General features: G+C 30.8%; 6 protein-coding genes across 9 annotated transcripts in view; 3 read left to right on the top strand and 3 right to left on the bottom strand.

The window, feature by feature from the left end:
• LOC108744538 (cytochrome b5 domain-containing protein 1-like) lies at nt 1-2,287 on the bottom strand. The gene is made up of 3 exons (XM_018480355.1): nt 1,814-2,287; nt 1,303-1,464; nt 1-1,093 (listed from the first exon to the last, which is right to left on the bottom strand). Exons 1-3 carry the CDS (start codon nt 2,173-2,175, stop codon nt 910-912), a joined length of 708 nt encoding a protein of 235 aa, XP_018335857.1. The 5' UTR covers nt 2,176-2,287; the 3' UTR covers nt 1-909.
• Nucleotides 2,288-3,005: 718 nt separating this feature from the next.
• On the bottom strand, nt 3,006-6,756 carry LOC108744539 (cytochrome b5 domain-containing protein 1-like). Of its 3 annotated transcripts, XM_018480356.1 has the most exons (3): nt 4,219-4,638; nt 3,369-3,530; nt 3,006-3,227 (listed from the first exon to the last, which is right to left on the bottom strand). In XM_018480356.1, the coding sequence occupies exons 1-3, from the start codon at nt 4,578-4,580 to the stop codon at nt 3,044-3,046; spliced, it is 708 nt and encodes a 235-aa protein (XP_018335858.1). In that variant the 5' UTR covers nt 4,581-4,638; the 3' UTR covers nt 3,006-3,043. The 3 variants fall into 3 exon arrangements, 2 of the variants coding, with proteins under 2 accessions (XP_018335858.1, XP_018335859.1); XM_018480357.1 differs by lacking the exon at nt 3,369-3,530; XR_003230863.1 differs by lacking the exons at nt 3,369-3,530; nt 4,219-4,638 and adding an exon at nt 6,731-6,756 and having other exon boundaries at nt 3,140-3,227.
• LOC108744537 (regucalcin-like) lies at nt 5,088-6,679 on the top strand. The gene is made up of 3 exons (XM_018480354.1): nt 5,088-5,144; nt 5,406-5,770; nt 5,888-6,679. The coding sequence occupies exons 1-3, from the start codon at nt 5,104-5,106 to the stop codon at nt 6,451-6,453; spliced, it is 972 nt and encodes a 323-aa protein (XP_018335856.1). The 5' UTR covers nt 5,088-5,103; the 3' UTR covers nt 6,454-6,679.
• Nucleotides 6,757-11,317: 4,561 nt separating the features above from the next.
• On the top strand, nt 11,318-12,486 carry LOC108744572 (ribonuclease P protein subunit p25-like protein). Its single transcript, XM_018480423.1, has 4 exons — nt 11,318-11,549; nt 11,601-11,782; nt 11,837-11,953; nt 12,244-12,486. Exons 1-4 carry the CDS (start codon nt 11,454-11,456, stop codon nt 12,401-12,403), a joined length of 555 nt encoding a protein of 184 aa, XP_018335925.1. The 5' UTR covers nt 11,318-11,453; the 3' UTR covers nt 12,404-12,486.
• A 405-nt stretch (nt 12,487-12,891) lies between these two features.
• LOC108744571 (MOB kinase activator-like 4) lies at nt 12,892-14,417 on the bottom strand. The gene is made up of 3 exons (XM_018480422.2): nt 14,235-14,417; nt 13,993-14,156; nt 12,892-13,895 (listed from the first exon to the last, which is right to left on the bottom strand). Exons 1-3 carry the CDS (start codon nt 14,292-14,294, stop codon nt 13,451-13,453), a joined length of 669 nt encoding a protein of 222 aa, XP_018335924.1. The 5' UTR covers nt 14,295-14,417; the 3' UTR covers nt 12,892-13,450.
• Nucleotides 14,418-17,753: 3,336 nt separating this feature from the next.
• LOC108744558 (rap guanine nucleotide exchange factor 4-like) overlaps nt 17,754-27,452 on the top strand; it is a 167,688-nt gene continuing 157,989 nt past the window's right edge. Inside the window, exon 1 of one of the 2 annotated variants that reach the window (XM_018480392.2) lies at nt 17,754-17,926. In XM_018480392.2, the coding sequence (XP_018335894.1) occupies nt 17,898-17,926 (29 nt within the window). In that variant the 5' untranslated portion in view covers nt 17,754-17,897. The remainder of the gene's footprint in view (nt 17,927-27,452) is intronic. The other variant, XM_018480394.2, reaches the window with a different exon arrangement.

A 27,452-nucleotide genomic window follows, 5' to 3' on the forward strand; every position in this document is an offset into this window, starting at 1 on the left:
ATATCTACTATTATAGAAATAAATCGAATTAAGGCAAAATTAATATTAATTTATTTGACCTAATCTATAATTTAGTTATTAATCAACAAAAATTAATTCTTTACGAAAACAGGGACAAATATAATGTATAACGTGGCCCTCCTATGGAACCTGGGGCCGTGGCTTGAAATCGGGATAGTTGGGAATCGTTTTAGACAAACTCAAAACCGAGTGCCTACTTTTCATCGTATTAAGATTATGCGAAAAAGTCATACATTTAGGTTTAGTAGCAACACGTTGCTTTATGGGATCGTAACTGCTTTAAATTTTTTTTTTAATAGCGTGCTGAACTTCATGAAGTAAGATTCGCTGTACAATATTTCGAAAGCTTAATTTACGCTCAGCTGGACAAATGCAAATTTATACCTATACCGTGCTCAATTTGCTGAGTGTTAATACATTTATGGTATACCTAACACAGTGGCGTAACTACGTTAAAAAACTGATAATATATATAAAACTTGCTTTCGAACTTCTGCATTCGTGAATATTGTCACCAAATTCCAAATATCATAGTATTCCGCTGGTAACTTTTAATTTTTTCTGCAATGTTCTGCTTTCGCTACGGTAACTGAAAATCCAGAAACAGATAGCAAGATGAAGTAATTATTTATCCGTTTATAACGGAATTTACTTTACATAGAATTACTGTCAATACTGTTCTTTATTTTTTCGGGAACAGTGTTTTTTTTTTTAATAATTTTTCTAATCATAAATTTTTCTATTTACAGACACAATAATTGTTTCAAATTCTGAAATTGTCTAAAATAAATACGGGCTTGTCACGACTTTTATTAGTATTGAGAAGATTCGAATGGAGTTTACTGCAAATAAAATGAAATTTTCAGCAACGTTCTGTTAATTAATGAATTATGGTATATCTCCTTCATCTGATGAATCATCAAGATAATATTTCATATCATCATTGTAATAAGTATATATTGTAGGGGTATATAAAGTCTGAGGGAGATTTGCATGAGTATAATCATCTCTTTCATCGACAGCCCCATTCTCTTCTAATGATTTTGCTAAGTCCATGTTTTCATTATTATGTCTGCAAGCAATTATAAAATATTTTACATGATTATGAACGATTTCAAACGTAATTATGTTCATTAAATTTTAAAATTTATTTCGTATAAAGCTTGTCTTTTTATCTTTTATATAAAGCGTATTAATTAAATTTATTAAAATTACAAACGACAACGTCAACTTCCATAATACATAAAAGAAAATGTTGGGAATGAAATAGGAAAGCATTACCTCCACGAATAACTGGAAGTGTTTTTATTAAAAATAGAATATCTGTCCATTATACGGTTAATTGTATCTTCACAGCATACATTTAAAGTTACAGTGGTACCAATCACCATATTTATTACACTGATGGATCTTACTCTTTTCGATAGATCTCCTATGCGGTATCTTAAGAAAAAATATATAAATTTTGTAGGTAAAACTTATAAATTAAGTGCTACATTTGAAAGAGCAATTAAACATTTTGATTATTCCATAAATAAATTTTGGCAGCATTGTGAACGTTTGGTATATTTCAGAAAATGTGTCATAATTTCCATATACATGTACTTTGTTTCCTTAAACATTCAGTAGCTCAAACTCCAACGCTAAAATAAGAAAATAAGCGTCCGAAGTCTTTTTCTATAACGGGACGCTTAGTGTCGTGTTTTGGCGTCGGGGGTTTGGGCCTTTTAGTCTTCTACAACACCGCCAAAGTTTTCCAGTCTTCTAAATTTTTGAACTTTATTATTCTTACTTTGCATCATCTTTCCACCAGGGTGTATCCACTGGCGTCCAGTTTGACGATGGTGTCGGTAAGGCAACATGAGGTATTGGTCCATTAGGGCAATAAGGAGTCCGTATTCCCGTGATAGGATTAATAAAATATTGAATGTCCCCACTACTTTCATCAAACCAGTGACTTATATCTTTACCTGCGAAAGCCAAAATAGGTTTAACCAAATTGGTCTTCTTATATTCTTCGATTAATTTTGTCAAATTAAACACCTTCCCTAAAAAAGATACCCAACAATCTCCTGGTTTATTATGTAACGCTACTTCAAAAGGTGCGATTAATATACGATCGCCTTTATTAGTGTACTTTTGCTCATTTGCCATTTTTAACAAATTTTGAAATATCTCAAACCACCTTTTACCCCTCTACATAAACAAGTTTACAAAATTGTGAATCACTTCTAGTAGACAAACATTTAAAAAATGACAGGTGGTTACTAAATCATTTTGACTTTTGCTTCAGTGATCAATTTTCATAATAAAGTTCCATTGCGTGTGTTTTTCAAAACAAAAATTCCTTTAAGAATTATGATTTTCTAAGGAAGGAACTAGCAGATTGTTCAAATTAAAGCAAAGTTGGGATGAGTACTGTATTTGTTTGAAAAACCGCAGGCGAAGTTTCGTCCAGGTAGTCGGCTGGTATCACCTCTGATGGATTCTACAGAAAAAATCTATAAGAATACGTTTGAATTTCTTCGGTAAGTTTAAAGATACGAGGGGTGAGGCTCCTTGAAGGTGAGACTTTTTATTTGTACCCTGTATCTGAAAAACCAAAAGGTATATAAAAATTTTGCTGGCACCATTTTTAATTTCACAGTAAAGTAACAGACTGCTGCGAAAACTGCAATCTTCTATCTTTAAAAATAAAGGAGATACCCCATAAAAGTACCGAAAATGGAATACCCTGTATACGATACAAAATATTAAAACGAAATAGCCACAGACACAAATCACAAAGTCTACTTATGTTTCAATAGACATTCTCTGCCTAATAATTAAAAAGTTTATGGTAACTTTTATCTTTCTTATAGGAAAAACTTAAATGTGCTCCAATTTGAGAAATTTTGGGGGGAAGTTCTCAGTTTCAGTTTGTATATACATATAAAACAAAATTCCCGGTTTAAGTGATCCCAAAGTGGAAAAAATACATTTAATAAAAAATAAATTGTATTTCAAAAATTAATTCGATAAATTACAGTATATCTCCTTCATCGGATGAATCCGGCAGATAATGTTTCATATCATCGTTGTAATAAATGTAAATAGCTGGAGTGTACAAAGATTGGGGTAGACCTGCATGGGTATAATCATCCCTTTCATCAAAAATCCCATTTTCTTCTAATGTTTTGAACATGTCCAAGTTCCTGTTGTCAAATCTGGATAGATAAAAATAGCGTGTTGTGAATTGAAAAAAAAATCAGATTAATGCTGACTATGCAGAAATAAAAATCAGATATATTATCGACGCTTTTGCAAGCTTTTGTAATACTTATAAAGTTATTTTGATAACTAATAACCTCCAGGTATAACTTGAGGCATCTTCATTAAAAATTGAATATCTTTCCATTATTCTTGTAATTGTGTCTTCACAGCATACATTTATAGTCACATTCGTACCTATTAGCATGTTTATGATATTGATAGGTCTTACTCTCTTCGTGAGAGGTCCTACAAAATATCTTAAAAAATAAAAAAAATATCGTTTGGTAGAAAAAATAAATAATGTATTAGGTAGTGAATTTTTATGGCTAGATGTAGTACATTAATGTCGGTGCATATACATACGAATTATCATTAAAGTGGAGATTAAGTAAAGTAGATTATCAGAAAGGAAAAATACGACACGTTTATTGGAATTTTTTATCCGTTTCAAAGAAATTATTGTATTTATTCCCGTCGCATTCGCCAAATCCGCAATACTTAACAAACAGTTACCTGTAAAAAATGAGAACAGATGTCATTTTGCTTTTTATTTTTTCTGAAAAAATCAAGATTTTATTTTTTATAAGGAAAAGTAAATAGTAGAAAACCAAAACCACAGTGACTCTATGTATCACTAACGAGTATGATACGTCTCAGTTTCGAACAAATCGTACAAAAACTCAATACATTTTTGGGTTTTTGTATCAATTTGTTCATGTAAAAACGATGAAGAATTAACACTAATCATGCTGAGATATTGTATTTGAGTAAATAAAAAGTTGCTGTTGTATTGCGATTACTTTTATACAGTACCTACTGCAGACAAAAAACCAAAATTAGCGATTTGCAAATATGCAAAAATTCGATTTTCAACTTGTCTGGTCAGCTCTGTCCATATCAAAAAGATTGTCCGAAAACATACAGTTACCAAGTTAAAGTAGATACCTTTCGTCATCCTTCCACCAGGGTAACAGAACTGGTTTCCAATCTGATGACGGTGTTGGCAGACCAACATGAGGTATTGGTCCATTAGGACAAAAAGGAACACGACATCCCGTAACGGGATTAATAAAATATCGAATATCTCCATTTCTCTCGTCAAACCACTGACTTACATCTTTGCCAGCGAAAGCCAAAATAGGCTTAACTAAATCAGTATTTTTAAATTCTTGTACCAATTTTGTCAAGTTGAACACCTTCCCTAAAAAGGAAACCCAACAGTCTTCTGGCTGATTGTGCAATGCCACTTCGAAAGGTGCAATATATATCCGATCGGTTTTGCGGGTGTATTTTTGCTCTTTTGGCATTTTCAAAAAATATATTAAAATAAATATTTACAATATTTGCTTCTACATAAACGTCAAATATTAATGTTTATAGTACAAACATCAGTAGCAACGGCTTTTCTGTAGTTTAATTTTATTAAACGTAAGCATTGCAATAAACAAGCAATAATATGGAATGTCTCATTCGAAGATGATACCTTAAGCATTTTAACATCTATTCATATATTTTCAATTCTTAGTACATCTATATTAAAATATGCTTTAAATAATGCGGTTTATTGGTCAATAATTATTTCATTATTAAATGGGTAATAACCGGTATTAAACCTGCAATTTATCGAATAAAAGTCAAGTGGCTGTTTACGGAGAAACGGAATGTACAATTCATAAATATTGTACCTATGCCTATTGGTAAATAACAAGGAACATGAAATACGATTATCTTAAGTACCGAACCCTTGAATAAGTAATTACACTACTTTTAATATTTGCCGACATATAAAATAATTGTTGTTGACTGAATGGGATTTGTGGATTGTGCATCATGAACCTAAGTACGACTTTGTGTTTAATTGTGTCGCTGGGGTAAGAAGAATTTAACTTTATCGTGTTCTAATTTTTGTTTCTTCGCAATTCAAAAAATTTTTAGATATGTTTAACCAAAACTATTTAAAAACGGAATATATATTAGTTCTCTTTTCTAAATTCTAATTTTTTCCAATCTTTTAAAGAGTAAAACATACTATGCATACCAAACACTTTTCGTTCATAAAACAATTTCAAAACAACATAAAACACGTTTGCGTTGATTAAGGATCATAATCAGCAATATCTTTGTATTTTTAGTGTAATTGACGGGTATATTGTTACGACTGTAACAGACCCTTTGGAGCATTCAGAATGTCCGATGTGGGACAATTTAACGAATCGCCTTTATTTTGTCGATATTCACAAAGGTGGAATTTATTATTTTTCCCCTGACAATAAAAAAACCAATCACATAAATCTAGTGGGCACGGTAGCTCCTGTACTTCCTACAACATCCAGTACCAAAAAGTTCATAGTAGGTTTGAATAGAACAGTATCTGCAGTTGAATGGGATGGCGAAAGTAACACCTACGATCTGGAAGTCCTTACAACAGTGGCTAGAGATTATCCCATGTCCAGAACTAACGATGGTAAGGCGGACCTTAACGGAAGATTATACATAGGTAAGGATAGAATTGGAAAAACTTTAACAAAACACTACTAAATTATAATTGTAATGGCAAAAAAAGAAAAATAACGAACAGTGTAATAGATAAAACGACATTAAAGTGGTTTTGTAGGAACGATGGGCTATGAAGATACTAGAGGTAGTTTGAACTACAATCAAGGAGCTTTGTATGAGATAACTGCAGCTAATTTAGAAGATCCTGACGTACTGTTATCCCCAGTAAACGTTAGCAATGGAATGGCTTGGAACAAAGCAAATGACAAACTATATTACATCGATACACCCACTCGTCAAATTCGAGAATTTAATTACGACGCTGATACTGGCGCTATCAGCTTTTCAAGAGTAGCCTTCGATCTAGAAGCTAATGGTGTCACTGGTAATCCAGATGGTATGACTATTGACACAGACGACAACTTGTGGATTGCACTTTACAGTGGCGGTGCCGTAATCAAAGTGAATAGTGTCACTGGAGAGTGGTTAGAGTCAGTAGATATTCCAGCGGAAAGGGTAACTTCTGTTGCATTTGGTGGCGACAAATTGGATATTCTGTTCGTTACGAGTTCCCGATACGGCTTAACAGAAGACGAAATCAAGCAACAACCCCTTGCTGGAAGCGTTTTTGCAGTTTTTGGGCTTGAAGCTAGGGGCTTCCCAGCAAGTAGAGTGAAGTACTGATTCTTTTAAGCAATTAACATTATATAATCGATAGTATTAAATTAATTAAATAAGATCAAATAAACAAGGAGTAAAATTTATTTTAATAATTCCATCCAGAAGGGGTTGCTATTTACTCTTATAACGGAATGGTATAAAGCAGACAGGGGCAACCTATATTTAACTTAGGGCCAGATTAAAGATTTGTAAATGCTTCGCGGGTCAAAATACCCTTAAAATTTTGAAATTTAAAGCAAGCTTTTGTAATACTTATAAAGTTATTTTGATAACTAATAACCTCCAGGTATAACTTGAGGCATCTTCATTAAAAATTGAATATCTTTCCATTATTCTTGTAATTGTGTCTTNTAGATAAGACACCTATACAATACAAAAGCGTGCAAAAATAAGAATAAGAGACCCTTAAAAATAATTATCATGTAACAACAGAAATAAAACGAATATATATTTTCCCTTTACAAGTTTCTAGTTATAAAATATGCATATGATCGGCGGTCAAAATTGAATAGTACCTACCTATCGCGAATTGTACATTCGTCGGCGAGCCAAACTAATAACAATCCATACCACTAAATAAGATCAGTTTAAAAAAAATTAACAATTTTTTTTACAATATTTTAAAGACTTTACTCTTTCAAATCATGTTACGATTAGTACGATTTAATGGGTTTTTGTTAATTATTACTGTGGTAAATTCAGTCGGAAAGGTTTCGTAGCGATCAAAAATAAATTGTGAATTAGGCTGGTTTGTGTTGAGGTAGGCACAGAAAATAAAAACGGTAGGGGTTGGTTAATTAATTAATTACTTACAAAATTAACATTTCATATCTGAATCTAACATCTCATTACTGTTGTATAAGTTTTAAGAAAGGATTTTTTCATTTTTTTAATGTAATTAGCTTTTCTTTTAATAGCAGTATTTGAAAAGAAGTAATAACTATCTAATTGAATTTGTACATTTTAAATTCATATGTTTGGCGATCATTTCAAATTTTCTACATTTGAATAAAAAGAATAACTGTATCCAACTTTTTGTTTATTTGTGTGCTACGTAGCAAGTCCGTTTTCGTTCCAGTTCCGCATGACGTCAGCTTAGGAGCAGATATCGCATCTTTCCCATGCAAAATATATCAAACCTGTTGAATTTGGCTTACTGAAACGCATGGTTACTTATTTTATTAAGTAGGTAGCTACAAAAAAAATACGTGCTGGGATTAATGTCATTTCATATCAACAGCTATTAAACATTACCTACATCCGCATCGTACGCGATTTTTGAGATTAATCCATAACTTTCATTATATCTGCCACTACTGTTAACTGATTAGTTAAAAATGTAGAATAGGGAGTGTCACGCTATTTATATAAACATCACACCATAATCTACCTAGGAAACACCCCCACAACTCCAAATCGATAGGGAATGAGAGATGTTTTTTTAGATAATTACCGTGTATTAACATAGTATATAGTCATTATTATTGAATTGGAGTTTACAATTATATTAATGCATAAAATAAGGGAGACATGTAGGGGATTTTCATTTTTCAACCTTGTATATTTTTTTAATAAGGGACGACCGACGGCTAAAATATTTTTTTCTCGAATTAATAGATCTTCCTTAGACATCTCTAACAATTCCAACTCGATATATGGTTTAGTTCGGCCCACAAATTCTTTCCGCAACCCTAAACTGCACGTGCAGGCATTGTTTCACATTTTTGTTGAATCAAACACCGTACACCTGTATTATAATGCATTCACAAAAAAACAAACGGTAAAAAGCTAGTAAATCTATGAGTGTTTGGTTTCATTTACTCTCAAGTTGACGTCACTGTGAGGAACTATTTCAAAAAAAAAATCATGATTTAAGTTTGAAATGCCTAAAAATATAATTTTGAAGTTCGTAAATCAAATAAATTGGTTCATTTAATTTATTGTTTTAGAGTTTGTTATTTAGGAACACAAGAAATGCTTTCATAAAATTCAACAGGTATATACTTATTTTGATATTTATTTATTTATCACATCAATTTTTTTATTAATTTTGCTTTACATGATGCTTATCAATTGAGTACTTTTACAAGTGTATGTACTGTTTGTTCTCCGTCTCAATTAGTACAATATTTTTTTAACTAATTGAATTTTAGAGTGTACAGTTATTTGATTTAGACTAATTAAAATTTGGATTGACTTAATGAAAGCATTTTAAACCTATCCTTAAAAACGTTAAAATCTCTAGTAGAAATACCATATTTACTTAGTATGTTAGAAATATAGTTTTTCTTACAGGTATCAAAAGCAAAAAGCACATGAATTTTTAATTATACGCGGTGGAGGTGCCTACTACATCAGAACAACAAAGCTACCGAAATTGGAAAAATGCGATAATAAACCTACTACCCTAAAAACATAAATTCATCCATTTAATAAATAACAAAACTGAAACTGAGTGGCTTCATTTTAACGTAACCTGAGACCATTTTATTTGTAAACGCTATAGAAATGATGCCGCTTTCAATCACGAAGTCGGAAAACTCTTCAATTTATTGATGTATAGAAAATCTGCAATAAACCATCTGCTTTTTACTTTAGGTAATAGTTCGAAAATTAATTGAAAAGTTCATCTACAAAAATTTTGGACCGTAACAAGATCTCTTAGCATTCGGAAAAACTTCTTCCTATAACTTTTTTCAATTGGACTGCCATTCAAACAAAAAATCTTCTTTTTCTATTTTTTATTACTCTGTCGAGTCAAATTTAGATACTACAGATGCTTTTTTATTAAAATAGGGAAAAACAAGTTTTGTTAGAATTTTTTTTTTTCAATGAGTATATTGCGTACTTTGTGGGCTATCCTGTTTATATAAAACAGTACATAAATATTCTTTGAATACTTATATGAAAGGGCGAAAGCCAAAAATTAATTTTAAATTTTGGGTTGTTGTCAGCGATGCGGGCGGGAAGCAAATATAGAGCATTTGGTTTTTTTTATGTAAAATTCAAAAGTATTATGAAATTTGCAAAGAGAAGTCCAAAAATTAGAAAGTACGGGTAATTTAATAAGTACTTATTTATTTCGCGTGTGGTCCTCAAACTTAATCAAACATTAATTCAATTTGTACATTACAATCCATATGAATTGTTCTATTTTTATTATTTAAGTTAATGATTGTTCATTAGTTAAGAGTTAATCATTTGAAAAGAGCAGCGTTGTGCCAATTATCAATGATAAAAAAATGACCAGTGATTATGCACTATTAACTTAATTTAAATTATACTTACTCATTTATCAAATCGTTATCATTAAGTATGTATATGTATTTTCATGGCTGAATCATGAATTTGTGAGGCCCTGGACTTATACTACTTTGGGACTTACCTAATTAGTTTACTAATTACCATTTCGTATACGGTATAAGAAAAAAATAGGACATCTTGGTATCGGTCTTGGTCTTGCTGATTCGGTTTTGGTCTTGGGTCTTGCTTGAATGGTTCTAATCTTGCTTTTAAATTAAATAATGACGATAGTTGTGAGTTATGAAAACTCGAGAGCTTACCCTTCTTCCAGTGCATAAACTGACCCTTCCTTCAACGCATAAATTAAACTTTTAGCGAACAAAATAGTACGTTACAAAATATATAAAAAAAAATATTTCAACTATGTGTTATCCAGATATGGGAACAATGAACACTTATTTCGGCTACATGCTTGTAGGTCCCTTTTTTAAAATAGTGGTAAAGTTTCTTTTTATATTTAGTGTTAAAATCTAGAAAAGGCAACCCGAAAATTTCAAATACTAAAAATACTAAAAGAATATATTAAAATTGCTTGAAATAGTTTAACTCATAAATTCATCGGAAATAATAATTTTTCGTTTAGTCTTGCGTATTTGGTCTTGGTCTTCTATATTTGGTTTTGGTATTAGTCATGGTTTTGTTTGTTAGGGATTGGTTTTGGCATTTTCGCAAGACGAAGACTAAGACCAAGACGGATTTTGATCATCGCTAACGCATACGCGAAAACAAGCAACGTGTAATTCCTTGTTTCGTTTACGATTACACGAATTATTTTTTTCTTCGCAATATTGTTTTCAGTGGAGTTTGGGGGTCTTTTGTATACTCGGGGCCCTGGGTTGCAGCCCGAAAAGCCCTTAAGCAGATCCACCCCTGTGTATTTTCTATAGTTTGCTGATAATAAAACTATTTCGTTTATGTTTCTTGTGCTGTTAGTTTTGCGGGTAGATATTTGATTGGCATTTAGATTAAAATTTATCAGTTCATTACACCCTAAAATTAAATTCTTACCCAAACGCGAAAAAACACGTCGGTTTAAAGTTTTTGGATTTCATTATTTATTAAACTCTGCTATTTAACAATAACAAAATTGCCTGCAACTCCGTTGTAGATGAAATACTTACTTAATTCATTTTCATCTGGAAATAATTTTAACAAAAAATTAATAACTATTAAACAAAAGTGGAACTTGAATGAGCGTTTGGGCAGTAGCCAATTATTATCGGATAGCCTACAAAAAAGGAGGCAATTTGCTTATTTGTACGAATTCATGCAATATAAGCTCCTAATCCTAGATCGAATTCGTTTACAATATTTTGACGAAGTTATTGTATGACATGCGACAACCCATTTTGAAGAAGAAATCAAGTATTTTCTTTTTGATAATAGGCTGTTACATAATAAATACTAATTTCATTACTTCAGAATAACTGAAAAATTTAAAATAGGATTTAGTTATTTAAATTCCGCGCCTTTTATCTTATAGTGTACACTACACACAAGAGATGACGCAAAAAATCGAGTTATTCATCTATGACCCATTACATATCGGTTATCTATGATTTGTTCCATGTAACCTCACCTTTTTAGCATTTTATAGATTTTATAGATTGATTTAGTTTTTTACAAATTTGTATTAACAGATCATAATTTTTTGATACAATCTCGCATGTTTTATCACAGAAAAAAAAGACCTTTTTAAAATGGAGTATTACTCAAAGGGTAAAAATGTGGAGGAGTCTTTTGAAAAAGAAAAAATACCCATTAACAATCTGCCTCACGACTTTACATGGATGCAGGTACTCCCAATTACGCTTAATTCGAATCAAGTATTATTTTTAAACCTTTAGGTGCGCGGAGGAAGCAAAATTAGGAATTTGCTAAGTTATGCTTTAAAAGAACTTTCCGATACTAAACCTGTATTGTGGACTGGTTATGGACCAGCAATAGGAAAAACTGTAACTTGTGCAGAAATAATGAAAAGGGAATGCAAACATGCTCTGCATCAAATCACTAAAATTTGCTATTATGTGTAATTACTAACTCTGTAGAAATAACATGAGAGTAGAGTGTATTTCTTTTCTAGGATAGATGAATATTGGTACCCCAAAATATCAGAATTGGACCCAATAGTTGTTAATAAGAAGCTTCCAATGATCCATATTCTTTTGTCTTTCATTCCTATAAATACTGATGATTTAAGGCAAGTGTATGCTGCTGTCTTAGAACATAAAAGAAATAAAAAACTGGATATGTTTCACTAAATATTTAGTTGCTGTGGTTGATTTGTTTCTTAACACAAGGCAGTAATCATTTTGTACCTTTATAGCTGCCTACTGAATAGCTTTGTCAAATTGACTAAATGTGTATTTAATGAAACGTTCACAGTTTTTTTAATTCTTCCCATTTATTTTAAAATGTTTTACAATTAATTCAAAAGAATATTGCAAGTGTAGCTAATTAATTATTTTTTTTTTTGTACATTTTTATCAGTTACCAAGCACCTGGATTGAAAGTTTCATACCATTTGAAAGATAAACAGAATAACACCCCAACTAAATCATTTAGTGAAAGGGAAACACCACAAAGAAAACATAATAATAGAAGGAAAAACAATTCATCAAAGAAACAAAAAGATCAAAAATCCCAATAAGGTTTCTACCCTTGATCTTTAATATTTTTACAAATAAAACATGGCTTTTGTATATAAGAGAAATACACCCAATTCTATTTTTACATGATTTTGATTGATCACAAATTAAAATTAATTTCATCCTGCTTTTACAACAAACTTTGTTTTATTACGATCGGTGAAAATGCTAAGAAATATTGTGTTGTATTTCTTACATTTCTACAATTTAAAGATTATAGGTATGTTAATATGATACATATTTGTGCACATAAATTTTAATTTGGTTGGAAGTTACAATTGGTAATTTAATTTAATTATTTTACATTGGTATTTACTGCTAATTATTAGTATATTCATTTTGTGTTTGAAGATTAGAGAATTCAGGTATAAGTAAAAGTGGTACGTTAACCAACCAGTAAGATCTATTAAGTAATTAAGTTGTTATAAATTCATATTGTTGAACTTCAGGAGTCCAAAACCATTCTATGGAATGAAATGAAAAAACTGAATTGGGTATATTATGAAAGAAATCTTTTATTAAGAGAATGAGTACAATCTACTTCATTAACATGGTATAACTTATACATACAATTTATGTATTTACAAACTTTACTGAAAAAGATTAACAAATTAAATACCTTGTTACATATAAATCCTTTATTTTATAGCTCTAATAAATGGTATACGTTATAATATACATTACATAAACAAAAATAAAAACTGAATTGTAGTAAACACTGATATTAAAAGTAGACCATCAATAAGTTCCAGTTAGCAGAAACGTGTTAATCTTTTCCACCTACATCACACATATTGTTTGCATTAATACTTATTTAGATTGTAATTTAAATAACAATACATTGCTTGCATATTTAAGACAGTTAAAAATTAAAAATATAGTTATCAGTGTTGTCAGTAATTCTGACTTTCATGATGATAAAGATATTAATAATGTTGGATATTTGAAATGAGATTCTATTACCTCAAAAACTTCATAATATCAATTATGTTTACAGTATTATATCCAACATAGAAATTCAAGTTCGAAAAAAGGTCTTATCACTCTTTTTATGCTTCTGATTCACCAGGAGTACCATCATCTTCCATAATAGGAACAATTAAATTGTCTTTTGACATTAAATTGTATTTAATCACAAATTGAGTAAAACGACGACACAAAAACGTCTCATTTTCAAATTCATCAAAAATGTTCCGGTGATGAAAATAAGCATGAGAAAATATTCGATATACTCTTCTACACACTGAGCCTAATTTTGCCACCGATGATTCTTTAATACTAACTCTACTGGGAAAGTATTTATTACTATTTAATAAACATGCAGCACCATCCAAGGTATGTCTTGTATAATCAATAGCTGGACATTCTTTAGGTGTCTTATGAGCAGCACATAAAAATATCCATTGTTCTGTTGCAGTCATTTGAGTGCATGTTTGAGGGTGACATTCATTTTGTAACCTTACTGCTAAACCATTCAATTCCATGCAGAACTGCCTAAAATGCAATGCATTGTAGACATTTATAGGTTATGGTTATGTTTTATTTAATTATTTGATAGGCAGTTAATTAAATTGTTTTTAAAACTACTCACCTCAAGTGTTCATACTTCCACACACCTTCATCTTGGGCATCAGGCATTTTTAGAATAAGATCTATATTGGCAGGATCTTTCCGAATAAGTTGCTGAATATATTGCTGAACAGCTAATGTACTGTCCATTTCTTCAAAAGCTTCATCAGGCCAACGACAGAAATCCTAAACAAATAAGACAAAACTTTGCAGTTACTGTTTTATTAAGTTGTAAACAATTTAATCATTATAATTGCATTTTACCTTTGCTTTTGTTCCGGGTCTGTTTCTACGTAATATTGCCGGTGTATCTGCCATCTTCATGGTGTTTATTTAATAAAATTTGGTAAAAAACTGCACTTTTCAGCTAAAAGCACAAATTATTGACAAACCTTACAAAAAAATTCATTCTATTCTTTTTTGCACCTGACAGGTTTTCTACATCTATTCCGGACTCACTCACTCATCCACCCACTTCATATTTTATGGGCTGATACATATAAACTGTTATCATCGAATATGAAACATGGCGGGAAATCAAACCAAATTAGATTAGGCTTTTATGAAATTTACCAGTTAATTGAGACTGATAGGCAATTGCAAACTTTTGAATATGAAGGAACTTAAATTACTGCCTAATTAACCATTAAACAATAAATTGACAGGTAAGATCTAAGTACTTACTTATTGAAATAACTAAAATATTGGAATATAAATATTATAACTTATTACTTAGACCTATTTGCAAAAAAGAGGTAGAGGAGACGATAGGATGGTAGGTTGGTAGGACACCTTCTGAGACACGAAGGGCTAGTTAGAGATCAGGCTAGGAGTAAAGACGGCCAGAAGAAGACTTAGATTAGATTGTTGTTCACGAATAGTCATTCGACTGACGAGCCTATGATGATAACGACTTTAATCAAATTAATTGAGCTTTTAAATATGTAATCATCATCATTATTATTATACTGTATTAAGACTGGTTGGACATGCACCTCCACTCTTTCCTATCATGAACTAATCTTCGCATTTCATTTAAGGATGTTTGGGTGACATAATCGGATACAAAAGTACATAAAATTAGAAAAGTATACGGTTTGAGAGAAAATTTGGAATTTAACCAAAAACTTTGAATAAAATAAGAAATAACGAATAATATGGAAAATTTTTAACTGACTTTTGGCAGTGAATATGCCTTGATTTCAACTTCGAAATAAAAAAATATTTAGTTTCAGTCTCCATTAATAATGAGCGTAAAACTTTTTAATATGTTTAAATAATAATTAAAACTTTAAAATTGCATTTATTTCAGACAATTATAAATATTATCATTATATTATCAAGTAAAAACGAGATTTTCAGCTAATTTTTCATTTTTTCCTCGATAACCATTTAGTGAATTTGAATAACCTTACGCTAAAGTGATTCTCCAGAGTTCAAGTTACTTATTATAAAAGTTTGAAATTTCTGGTAGCTTTTTCTCTGTTAATAAAAATAAATTTTATCTGTTCGGTTAACGAATCTCCATAAAATGACGTATAAAATTTCAATAACTTTTTGACGGTTTAGTGAATGGATTTGTAATTTTTACAGGAGTTTTAGAATTGAATGAGGAACGTTCTTCCAAATTTTTATTTGTCTCGTAGCATTTTGACATACCTCCCAAACATCCTTAAGTAAATAAGTAAGTTTTAATAATGAGAAGATTGACGAAAAAAATTCCCAGTCGTTGCTTTCATATTAAGTAACCCTTTTTGATTAATAGATGAAAGTTGAAATCGGTTAAAAGAAAAATAAAAATATATACGTGATTATACTTATTTCGTCTTTTATCAATAAAATCTAGAAAACAACAAAATCAAGTGAGAGCATTGTGTAAGTAGATAACTGGACGATAAGTTTGTTTGTGCTAACGTTCATCCCTAGTCCTGATCAGGCGATTAGAAGGATATTTAGGGAAGGGAATGTACAATTCAAGTGCATGGACTAAATTTTTAATATATGAATTTTGCCATGAGTCGATCAATATTTATTAACAAAAATGGACAATTTTTTCGTTTTGGTGGAGGCGCCTGCCACAATATCAACTGATATAATTGGGAATGCAAATTTGTTTGTTTGTTAGCTTTTCACGCCTTAACGGCTCAACTGGTCATCATGAAATTTTGTACACGCATTTTCAGAGATACAAAAAAGCATATTGGGTACCTTTTATACAGAAAAAATACTGTTCTCTAGAGATGAAAGAAAGTTTGATATGGTCGATTTCACTCCCTAACTACTCAATTGATCTTCATAAAATTTTGTAGACACATTGTCAGAAGTACAGAAAAGGAGATAGGCTACTTTTTATAAAACAAAATGCCATTCCCGAGGGATAGAAAAATTAGTTTTATGTGGTCCATTTCACGCCTTAACTAGTCAGTCGATCATCATGAAATTTTGTAGGCGTATTGTCAGAAGCACAGAAAAGGACGCAAGGTACCTTTTATCTACAAAAAAATACTGTTCCCAAGGGATAGAAAAATTAGTTTTATGTGGTCGTTGATGATCTTTGACACTTATTTAGGAGATCAACGCGAGCGAATATTCTAATAATTTCGTTATCTGATGCTGTTCTGATTCGGATCTAAAGGCTATCGTGTGTTGGAATTGCTTCCTAACGTTTCGCTAGCTCGAGTAGCTTCTTAGAGGTCCTTCCATCTTCGATGCCTTTAGACATGAAAAAGAACAGAAGCAGTTCATCTACCAGCTGCGGAAGCTTTTGCCAATTCCGTTATCTTTTACAAAACGGTTTTTGTTTTTTGTGCAAGGTGTCTTTTATTAGAGGTTAACAGAATTATTTTTGGTAAGAAACTTTTTAAAATTTATGTTAATGTCATAATTATTTTCATTTAAATAAGAAACACTATTTACTACTAAATTATCTTAAAGTTTGTGTTATTTACAATTTCTGTCTATTTTACCTATACATATTAATAATTTTTAAACACCTAATTTATTTTAGTTGTCTATTTTAGGTATATTATGGATGTGTTCCAAAACATAACTCAGCATACTGGTCAGTGCTGATGACGTCATGAATCGACGCCATGTTGTACTGGTGTGCCACCATATTGTACTGATGAAACAAGTGTGTCGTAACAGTATGTCAAACGGGCGTGTGTGCTTCAGAGTTTGGACAATATTTTATTGTAATAAACGTTAATAACTTTTGGAGCAAATTTGTTGTAAACGAGCACAATTCTCAATATGGCGTCAATTAGACGTCAACGCACTGGCCAGTATATTTCGGAACGAATCAACAGTATGGCGTCGATTCACGACGTCATCAGCATTGGCCAGTATACCGGGTTATATTTCGGAACACACCCTATATTCTTAATCAATTTCCTTAAATTATTATCGATGTGATTGATGTAAGATTTTCTTATGAACTATACGATTATTTAGTCAAACTGTGAAACACTTTTGCATCTTTTCTTTTCGAAACTTCTTGTTATTTTCTAAATGTCAATGTTTTGGACAAATGATGTCTTAAAAGAGAGCTATTTATCTCACTCTTTCGGGACTATACGAAGTGTGTTTGTGGAAGTTAAACATGTTAAGAATACACAAGTAAATGTAAGCAACAGTCTTCAACTGATGAGAGAGAGAACTAACGACTCGCTTTACCTGTCATTATCCTTCACATATCCTGTTCAGGTAATATGCGCTGTCCTGCGCGATGTCCTGGCCAACTGCGTTTCTTCAGTACCAGAATACGCGCGTTTTCCGCCGTCTCTTTAGTAGCTGTTTAGATTTTCCGTGCTTTAGCCTCCTTGTCGGATATGTGAAAATTTTTACGCAAAATAATCTATTCTTAAGTTAATTAAAAGGAAATTGAAACTTTTTGTGTTTATTACAGAAACCTTCTGGTAAAACGACATGGAATGGATCACTGCAATCGACAAGAGGTCAGTTTTTATTATAATGTTTTAAACTTTCCTAAACTTTTTTAATTGGAAGTTGTATAAAATGCAGTTATCTCATTCTGTATTCAAAAATTTCAAACAATTTGTTAACAACAGATTGAGTTAAGTGATCATGTTTTAATATTAATAAATTCTCTCAGATTGAAGTCATTTACTAATGATTATTTTTATTTTATATTAAAAAATGACTTTTCTGTTTTCGATGATCGTAAGGTACTTTTGTCTGATGCTATCTTTAGAGTTAAATTGGCAATTATTTTGTTAGAATAGCTCGAAGTCGTGAACGAAAATTTAATATATTTTCTTTTAAAATGTAACAGATAGAGCGTTTTATAAAAATAAATCGGAAAATACGTACATACCACATTAACATTTTTAAATTCCTTTATTTTTAATTATGGTTATTACAACTAACGCATTTTGAACTTAAATGCTTTTTTTGTTTTTATAAATATACACCGTAACTAAACCCAAAATACGAAGCCTTTTCTGTACTAATTATGTCGTACCTAAAAAATAATTAAATTAAAATGTACATAAAAAGATTCTTCAATAATTTGTTTTTCAATAAATAATACCTACCTATATTTCTAATAAATAGTAAGTCAAAACTATCTGAGATGCTGTAGTTGTTAACAAATAAAGCATAAGTAATGATGACTAATTAAACACTTCTATAAACTTCAACAATAAATGGGGAACAGGCGCTAGAGCAGGGATTTATGTGGTCCGTTACTTCATGAACTAACTTCAGTTATTCGTCTTCCTCTGTATTTCAGAAATTATTTATTCATTACATTAACTTAGTAAATGTTAAATATACTCGCATTTATATTGTATACGTTTCCCTCACCAAAAAGTTCAGTTAGACGTTTGTGTTTTAATTTTTTGGGGCTAAAAAATGAAGATATTTAACAAAAGACTTCAAATCCTCAAAGTTTTTGTGTTTCTTTTTTAAAAATTTGTTTTTATGAAATATCCAGTCCATTCCTTCAAATCACATTCATTTGTGTTTTAAGGTTTCTACATTTCAAAGTTTTCTTTCCTGTTATTTTGGAAAATTTTAGACCAAGAAATGGATAGTTTTTCTCAGAAGCATTACAAATTCGGTCGTTTGACGACAAAAAAAATTTCTAAACTGTTTGACTTAAGGGACTTTTTCAATATTTCTATTAATAAACTTTACATTTACCTATATGTATAAGAAAACTACGACATTTTTTGTTCAATATTAGTTTCATGAATCTCACTTCTGGTTCATTGAATTTTTTTGTTAGAATATACCTTTTCAAAAAAAAAAAATTACTGAAAAGATATTTTAGCCCAAAGTTATTAGTTATCCACAAACCTTCAGTTTTTTCATAATACCCGGAAATGAACACGCTTCTGAAAAACAGGTTACATGAAACAATTTTCCATTATCTGATTTTTCAATGCACAACATTAACGCAGGTCGAAGGATGAACTAATTACTTCATTAGTGGTATAAATGCATTCCTGCTCTTTAAAAGAATGCTGAATAAAGGAATTAATAAAATAACTTTTAATTATGGAAAGCACTTAAACGGCTAATTAATGAAGATGAAAATGTACTAGTTAGTAGAGGGGCTTATAGCGAAAAATTAATGTATAGCTTTTACAAAGCCATTCTTAATTGGTTTATGTGACATTTATACAATATATTATAATGCTTTTTATTTAAACTTCCTTTTATGTCGAATAAAACTAGCTTCACGAAAGCTTGCGTGTGGGAACTTTAAGTGATGATTCACTTTGCACAATCATTATGAAGTGTTATTCACCTATACATATATTATAACCAACGAAAATTGCCAATGCTATTTAAAAGTATTAAAGAAATGAATTTCGTGAATAATAAAAATTTGCCATTAGTGGTAGTCTAGTAATTACTAATTGGTCAGCAATAATGGAAAAGGTCTTTTCTTAGATATAAAGGAAATTTATTACTTAAGGAAAATGCTGGCGCTTCTGAATCACATATCTAAAAAGAGCTGACCATAATATAAATTTTGTAATAAATCATGTCGTAAAATTTGAGCTATGAACATTTAAAAGTAGCTACAATGTATTATGGCTCACTCAAAGCCGTTACAAAGCGGATAGGATAGAGTGAATAAGGTTTGCCAACGCTCAATTATTGGGAATCACTTCCAGCATCGCTGAAAAGCTGCTGTAGTTTTGAAATAAATATAAAAACATTATTCGCCCTATTAGCTTCGATTTAAAAAGGAAGAAATGATTGTTTTAATTTTAGATTTATTGAAATTTGGTTGGTGCATACTATTTTGTACTTTAAAAGACGGACAGGACAGACACACTAGTGAACCTGTGAGGCTTCCGTTTTTCATTCGCACGTGCGGAACCCTAATCCGAGAACCAACTTAACATTGTAGTGGAAAACAAAACAAGTTCCCCATTCACTGCATTCAAACTGTAAATATTGTTTAGTTGAAAGATTTACAATATTATGTTCAGATTTCTTATTAATTTCCTGTAATCTATAAGTAAAGAAACATTTTCTGTATTTGTTTCAAAATTTTAGGTTCAGTAGTTTCGGAGATAAGGCGGAGGGAGTCGTCCATTTCCTATTGGCCCCCCGAAAAATAATCTTCATGTTCAAAATTACCTTATGTGTCCGTGTTTGGGTCACAGAAATTCATATGTGTACTAAATTTCAACTTAATCGGTCTGGTAGATTCGAAGCAAATTGATTGTGACAGACACACGGGTGATCCTGTAAGGGTTCCGTTTTCCAACCTTAAAATTGAAGCCAGATTATTGTACTTTTATTCCATTCTTCAGTTACTTATAGTAAACCCATGACTTTTATTATGTCTTAACAGGAGAAGCCTTGATAGAAAAACTTTGTTACGTAAATAAAATTAAATTACACTTTTAATAATTTATACGGGGTGCAAATGCTCTTTCTCGTAATTCACTTCACCGCACTAAATATTTAATAATATTTATAATTTTCTTTTTGGAACATTTGTTCTAAAGGTAATTTATTTGAATTTTGTAAAATGTTTTTTAAAAATGCGCTTTTTAAAAACCCAATTAAATTTTTTATTAATCAATAGAAAAAAACAGGGTAAATTATGTGCAAATTTAATTTATTTATACACAGCAAATGTAGAGATTCAAGATGGAATTTTATCACTGGATAATTCAAAATCGGTAATCCACTGACAACACTTTTTTTTATCGTTTTGTAAACTATGCCAAACCTTCCTGAATTTGATTTGCCATTGCAAAAGTTGATTAAGATGATTTACATATGTAAATGACAATTGTATGTATGTAATATGGTGTCACTAAAATTAATGATGGTGGATGCGAAGGGAATTGTAATCAACAAATAACCAAAGTTGATTGACGACGGCGTAGTATTCTACATTCTCCGAAATGGTGAATAAGTAATACCTACATATTTTTAAATTAAATGAATTAAAGTTAATTAGCATGTAAATTAAAGAAATTGATGTTTTAGTTAAAAAAAATTAACAAATTTTCTAATATTTAGCGATTTATTTGTTTCTGGAAACTTTCCAGAAGTTCCTTTTGTCGTGCAGTCTTTGTTCAGGAAAAATGTTGGTAGTAGTATCGATTGCCGCTTGCGGCATTTGTTTGTATGAAAACAGATTTAATTGGTTTTTGCTGTGCGAGGTAAAATTACTACGCTTTTAGTAGTCAATATTTAGATAATTTTTAATTACTCAATTTCCATTTGTTTCCCTTGTTTTAGATAATATTGCAGAGTCAAATCCAGGATAAGGGCAAAATAGAGTTCGTGTAGTAAACCAATACCAACGTTTCGTCTTTTCGAGCAAATATTTTGTCAAACGTTGTTGTTTGTTTAAAAACCCAACTCTTATTTTATCATGGCCTTTGCTTCTATTTGGCGTCGTTATCAAAATATGTTTCCCATCGTTTTTTGTTTTCATGTGAAAGCTAAGTTTAGCAAAAGGTAGTATTTATGTTAGTGCATTAAAAAAAGGTAGATATTGACAAAAAGGTAGTTTGTGTCATAACAAAGTAAAAAGGGTAGTTATTTCGATATAACAAGCAGACACTTCACCTTTATCTATTTCTGTAGATTTATAAGTTGGACGATCATTTCGTATGCAAAGTTTCGAAACCGCGGACAGTTTTATTTTCAAACCTATTTTATCATTCAATTTTCTGAACCAGAAGCAGTCGCTTCAAAAAGTTACCTTATCAAATATGCTACAAAACTGTATTAAGTTTTATTTAGCTAGGTATCGTACATTTTTTTAAAAGAAAAGAAAAAAGTTGAGTGAACAAACCACGAAACAATCGCAAAACCTTGAAATTTATGTTCAAACTTTTTTATGCTGGTTAGGAAAACGATATTCATCCGTTGTGTTGGCAAAAATATGAATGCAATTATCTTAAAATATTTTACCATTAACATTACTAAGGGTGGGTTGAAAAGTTTGTGATCTGTTGATGGAAATGTAGTAGAGGAAAGAAAGCACTGAACCTTCGAATTTCGTGCGGATCGAGATGTGGTTTTCTGCGTTTGATTTGTGAGATCGTGTGCAAATTTTGTGAACATGAGATCAATTTATTTTTAAAAATGCATCGGTGCATAAAAAAACAGTTTTATAAGTGCATTGTAAAGTTCTGACTCTAATATATCTCTGACTAGACCTTCATGCCTGAGAAGGTGTCCTACTAACCTATCTCTCCTATTTCTTACTTTACTTCCGTAGAGTCCTCTGTTCTCCGACTCTTTCTAATACCTCTTCATTTCTAACTTTCTCTATACACGGTATCCTCATTATTCGTCTGTAACACTATATTTCGAACGCTTCTAACCTTTTCTAGAAACAGATATCTATCAATTAATAATTGGGACATGCTTGAAAGCTGTTTATTGTGTCTATAATTGTTATTTAAACTTTGATATAAAACGTAGATCAATAATGCATTTTTATGAGTAGATTGTGTTTGTATGCCAAGGAGTCGGTTATCGCTTTTGGTTAAAATCCACCCGCAATATCTGTTTTGGTATATTAATACGTCAGATAAAAATTTGTTTCAAACTGTAATTAACAAATGACTGAACTAAAACGATAAATTCTATTCTTCATTCGTATAAAAACTTTCTGGATAAAATTGCCATATCGACCACATCAATTATTATTGATTGAAGAGACATGTTGCTGTTTAACAAGAATTCAATATTGATTGGTAACATTATCCGGGTACTTTAACGTTATTAATGTTTAATCTTAAAAAAATACGTTTTGCGAATACTTCCTGAATTCCCTTATTTCATCATTTATCAGCGTCAGAGGAAATGTCTTTATCCTACAGGATTGTTGACACCGTTCTAAGAAGCTAATAATACATATATGAGAGTATCTGTCGACTATAAATCAACTTTATTTTTTTTTCTGCTACCTAGCGAATATTTTTTGAATCTGAAGTAATCCTAAAAATAACACGAGTACGAGAGAATAAAATACTTTTTTGGACAGATAATTACAAAAGGAAAAGTTGCTTTTTATTTTGAAAGTCATTAGAGATTTCGATTGAGCCAAACAATCAATATTTAAGATGTAAACCTAGAGTGATTCATATTGAAATGGTAGAATGATATTGAAATTGGAATAAAACAATTTTATGATAAACTTAGTCGCTAAAATAATGATCATATCGATTGGTTAATTACTTATGTTTTCTTAAAATTTTAAACTTTGTACAAATTCTTGGATTTTAAAAGCGACCAAAGTGATTATTATTTCAAGTGAGAAACAATTCTTTTGTAATAAATAAGCCATTATTATTATTATTTCTAAAAGAAAACGCGACCAGCATTATTAAAGACAGGGCAACTGTAACAGGGAGGAGTTAGGGACAGTTTTAACTAAAATGGAAGCAGTAATGACAAAATAGTATTGTATGAATATAAATAAATAAAAGTAAAACAAAAATATTGGTGTGCAAGGGAAGAAAAAGTAGGGAAAGTGTGAATATGTATGAGACGAATAATTAGAAGAAGTGGCTGATTTTAGGTACCTGGGAAGTCAGATAAGTCAGGACGGAAAGAGCATTAGTAAAAATATAAAACAGAGGGTAGCACAGGGTCGGAAAGCCTTAAAAAAAATGAAATTACTTCTATGCTCGCGAATCGGTCAGCAATTAACATGAAAGCTAGTGTATTATTCATAAGCAATTTATGCAGTGGCAAGGAATATGTGACTTGTACACTTCCCTAAATTTGTAAGCGTAATACATATAAACTTTGTTCCAATATATTTTATCATTGTGTTTATTTTGCGATCAGTTTACGAAGTAGGCTCGAGCATGTATTTTGTGTCAATTTCGTTTATTTGGTAAACGTTCTGGCTTGGTTTTGGGTCTTCATTAGAACTTGTAATGGGAATTTTTTTCGTACCTACTGCAGTCTGCTTAATAAGCAAGCTGATCTTTAAAAAAATCACAAAATATTGGGTAACACAGCCGCTAACGAAAACAAAAATTATTTTAAAGAAATTCAAAATATGGGATTGAAAAGCAAAATTTCATTTTCAAATATTTAATAACATACTTTGAGTGCTAACAATAAACTTACCGTTTTAGTGTCAAGATAGGCAATTGCAAACTTTTGAATATGAAGGAACTTAAATTACTGCCTAATTAACCATTAAACAATAAATTGACAGGTAAGATCTAAGTACTTACTTATTGAAATAACTAAAATATTGGAATATAAATATTATAACTTATTACTTAGACCTATTTGCAAAAAAGAGGTAGAGGAGACGATAGGATGGTAGGTTGGTAGGACACCTTCTGAGACACGAAGGGCTAGTTAGAGATCAGGCTAGGAGTAAAGACGGCCAGAAGAAGACTTAGATTAGATTGTTGTTCACGAATAGTCATTCGACTGACGAGCCTATGATGATAACGACTTTAATCAAATTAATTGAGCTTTTAAATATGTAATCATCATCATTATTATTATACTGTATTAAGACTGGTTGGACATGCACCTCCACTCTTTCCTATCATGAACTAATCTTCGCATTTCATTTAAGGATGTTTGGGTGACATAATCGGATACAAAAGTACATAAAATTAGAAAAGTATACGGTTTGAGAGAAAATTTGGAATTTAACCAAAAACTTTGAATAAAATAAGAAATAACGAATAATATGGAAAATTTTTAACTGACTTTTGGCAGTGAATATGCCTGGAATATATATACTGACTAGTCAGANATGTATTACATTTAGGATGTAAATGGGTACGCGGGGAGAGCGAAACGAAGGGAAGATGTTGCGTAATCCGATCAGGTCATTTATTGTATTCACAGAAAACTCTGATTCTCAGTTTACTAACGTGTTTTATTCATTTTAGTCACAGAAAGCGTTAGTTTTATACATTTCCTAGTACAATATCGGAATTTCATACATTTCTCAAGATATATGTGTATTAAAAAATCTTTGAAATAGTATTTTATCGATTTCCTAAATAGCCTCGGAATTGTATACAGTGCCTAGGAATTGTATACGATTCATAGATTTCATACATTTCCGGTAACTTTTACAGTAAATAAACATTTTTGTGAGAGGTCAAGTACAGGAATTTATATTTAAAGATAAATAATTAAATTGAAGATAAAAGTGAGGGTAAGATTGTAATTCTATAGCAGTCAATGTGGTTTCATACAACGAAGCAAGGCCAAATAAGTTATCAAAGCAAAGCACCTATATATACATACATAAGCCTATATATTTCGAGCGGAGATTTCAACTGATCCCTTATTTCCTGTAATCTATGAAAAGGGTCTTTCAAGTTCAAAGATGCCCTTATACATAAAAGTCCTTATCTTCTCCTTGACTAAGAATACGTTTTTGATGAAAGTGACAGTTTCTTTATGGTTCTTACTAACGTTTCTAGCCATTTACTACCACCCAAAAATTTTTCACTATGTATCTACAATTTTAGTTGACGTGATACTTAGTTTTGAATAAATTTTTATCTACTTGGAAACAAGAACTTTAATGTATTTATTTTCTGTTGAATTGAATGAAATGAAACTATTTACTAAATATCTGCACAGTATTGTGACAAAAAAGAAAAACATTTATGTACTAGCAGTGCATTGTACAGCAGCGGTTATATATTAGCATTTACATTATGTAATGTAAAGTTTATCAAACAAGTTGTGTGATTCTGGCTGTTGTTCTTCCAAGACGGTGAAGGAACTTAAAAGACATCTTTCCTCAGGCTCAGGATACGTCGAGGATGTTGAAGTGTATCTTAAGAAATCGTAGGCAGACAAAGAAAGTTGATGTTGATAGGTGTATAAACACCAAAGATATTTCTAAAACGTTTACACAACAGTACTTGTTGAATTCTATGGTTTGTTGAACGAAGAACAACAGCGTAAAGTTTTAAAGTTGTTTCTCAACTTTGATTGACACAACGAAAACATTTACGTACGGGTTTGTTGATGTAACTGATGTAAAATGGCAGAGAGCTTTTGTTAGTTTAAGATTCCAAAGTTTGGAATAATTGAATATCTTCCATTTTCAGTAGATAACCGAGTAAGCTGTTACGTAATTATACGCCTGTACTTTGTATTACGTATTATTTACAGTACGCGTTGTGTCACCAGTATATAATATTTTTTTTGTTAACTAATGCATTTTTTTTATCTAAATTATCTCATACTTCCACAGCTAGATTTATGTTTAGTTTTATATAAATGCTTGTTAGTGCTTACTTTTAATGATCGAGCGCTTTGCCCGATGCCAATTAAATTTGGTAAACAATTAGAGGAGTATGACTTAAAAGTGAAAGTAAAAAACGTAAAACGTGACGTCATATTTCTATAATCCCTTTGATTATGCATTTAGTAGTTTAAATACACCGAAATATTCAAATTTGTTTTTCTATTACAGCCACATTCATATATAAAGGCGTTTCAGATAACTCGTAGATAGACATAGATAGATAGATCCTGTTAACAGGATAAGATCGCCAAATTGTTCCGTCAGTGCGGTAGATATTGAAGCGGAAAATACAAAAATTTAAATTCATTGCTGTAGTGTTCTAGTGGACTTGCCATGGTGGATGATTATGGGGTTCTATTGGCATGAAAGCTTATTCCATAATTGCAAAATAATTTCCCGAAAAGGATGGTACTTAGTATAGTTGATGGTTTTTTACTTAATTTTTTAAATTAATTAAAGGCTCAATCGTGGTTCAGTTTGTATTAAAATATTAATTACACTGTATTGTAGCCTTGAAAGTCCAACAACCTGGGCGAAACGTTGGATGCAGCTTTTTAGATAAAATAAAAAATAAAATTTGATCAAAAAGAATTGAACACAAAATAGGGGAAGAAGATTAAATAGTTATTTATTTATTTAAACTTAAGATAGTAGCAAAGAATACATTTTTTTGTAATAGTTAAAAATTATTTTGGTAAATGTCTAGATGATGG

This window comes from Agrilus planipennis, unplaced genomic scaffold (genome assembly GCF_000699045.2).
Source record: "Agrilus planipennis isolate EAB-ADULT unplaced genomic scaffold, Apla_2.0 scaffold28, whole genome shotgun sequence".
In the NCBI taxonomy this organism is placed as follows: domain Eukaryota; kingdom Metazoa; phylum Arthropoda; class Insecta; order Coleoptera; family Buprestidae; genus Agrilus; species Agrilus planipennis.

Coding starts and splice junctions, on each gene's coding strand:
- LOC108744538 (XM_018480355.1), bottom strand. CDS start 2,175: ATGGCAAATGAGCAAAAGTACACTAATAAAGGCGATCGTATATTAATC. Junction 1,465..1,813: donor TGGTGGAAAGATGATGCAAA/GTAAGAATAATA, acceptor TTTTTTCTTAAG/ATACCGCATAGGAGATCTAT. Junction 1,094..1,302: donor ACTTCCAGTTATTCGTGGAG/GTAATGCTTTCC, acceptor AATTGCTTGCAG/ACATAATAATGAAAACATGG.
- LOC108744539 (XM_018480356.1), bottom strand. CDS start 4,580: ATGCCAAAAGAGCAAAAATACACCCGCAAAACCGATCGGATATATATT. Junction 3,531..4,218: donor TGGTGGAAGGATGACGAAAG/GTATCTACTTTA, acceptor TTATTTTTTAAG/ATATTTTGTAGGACCTCTCA. Junction 3,228..3,368: donor GCCTCAAGTTATACCTGGAG/GTTATTAGTTAT, acceptor TTATCTATCCAG/ATTTGACAACAGGAACTTGG.
- LOC108744537 (XM_018480354.1), top strand. CDS start 5,104: ATGAACCTAAGTACGACTTTGTGTTTAATTGTGTCGCTGGG. Junction 5,145..5,405: donor TGTTTAATTGTGTCGCTGGG/GTAAGAAGAATT, acceptor TTGTATTTTTAG/TGTAATTGACGGGTATATTG. Junction 5,771..5,887: donor TAACGGAAGATTATACATAG/GTAAGGATAGAA, acceptor GTGGTTTTGTAG/GAACGATGGGCTATGAAGAT.
- LOC108744572 (XM_018480423.1), top strand. CDS start 11,454: ATGGAGTATTACTCAAAGGGTAAAAATGTGGAGGAGTCTTTTGAAAAA. Junction 11,550..11,600: donor ACGACTTTACATGGATGCAG/GTACTCCCAATT, acceptor TTAAACCTTTAG/GTGCGCGGAGGAAGCAAAAT. Junction 11,783..11,836: donor ACTAAAATTTGCTATTATGT/GTAATTACTAAC, acceptor TTTCTTTTCTAG/GATAGATGAATATTGGTACC.
- LOC108744571 (XM_018480422.2), bottom strand. CDS start 14,294: ATGAAGATGGCAGATACACCGGCAATATTACGTAGAAACAGACCCGGA. Junction 14,157..14,234: donor GACCCGGAACAAAAGCAAAG/GTAAAATGCAAT, acceptor TTATTTGTTTAG/GATTTCTGTCGTTGGCCTGA. Junction 13,896..13,992: donor TGGAAGTATGAACACTTGAG/GTGAGTAGTTTT, acceptor ATTGCATTTTAG/GCAGTTCTGCATGGAATTGA.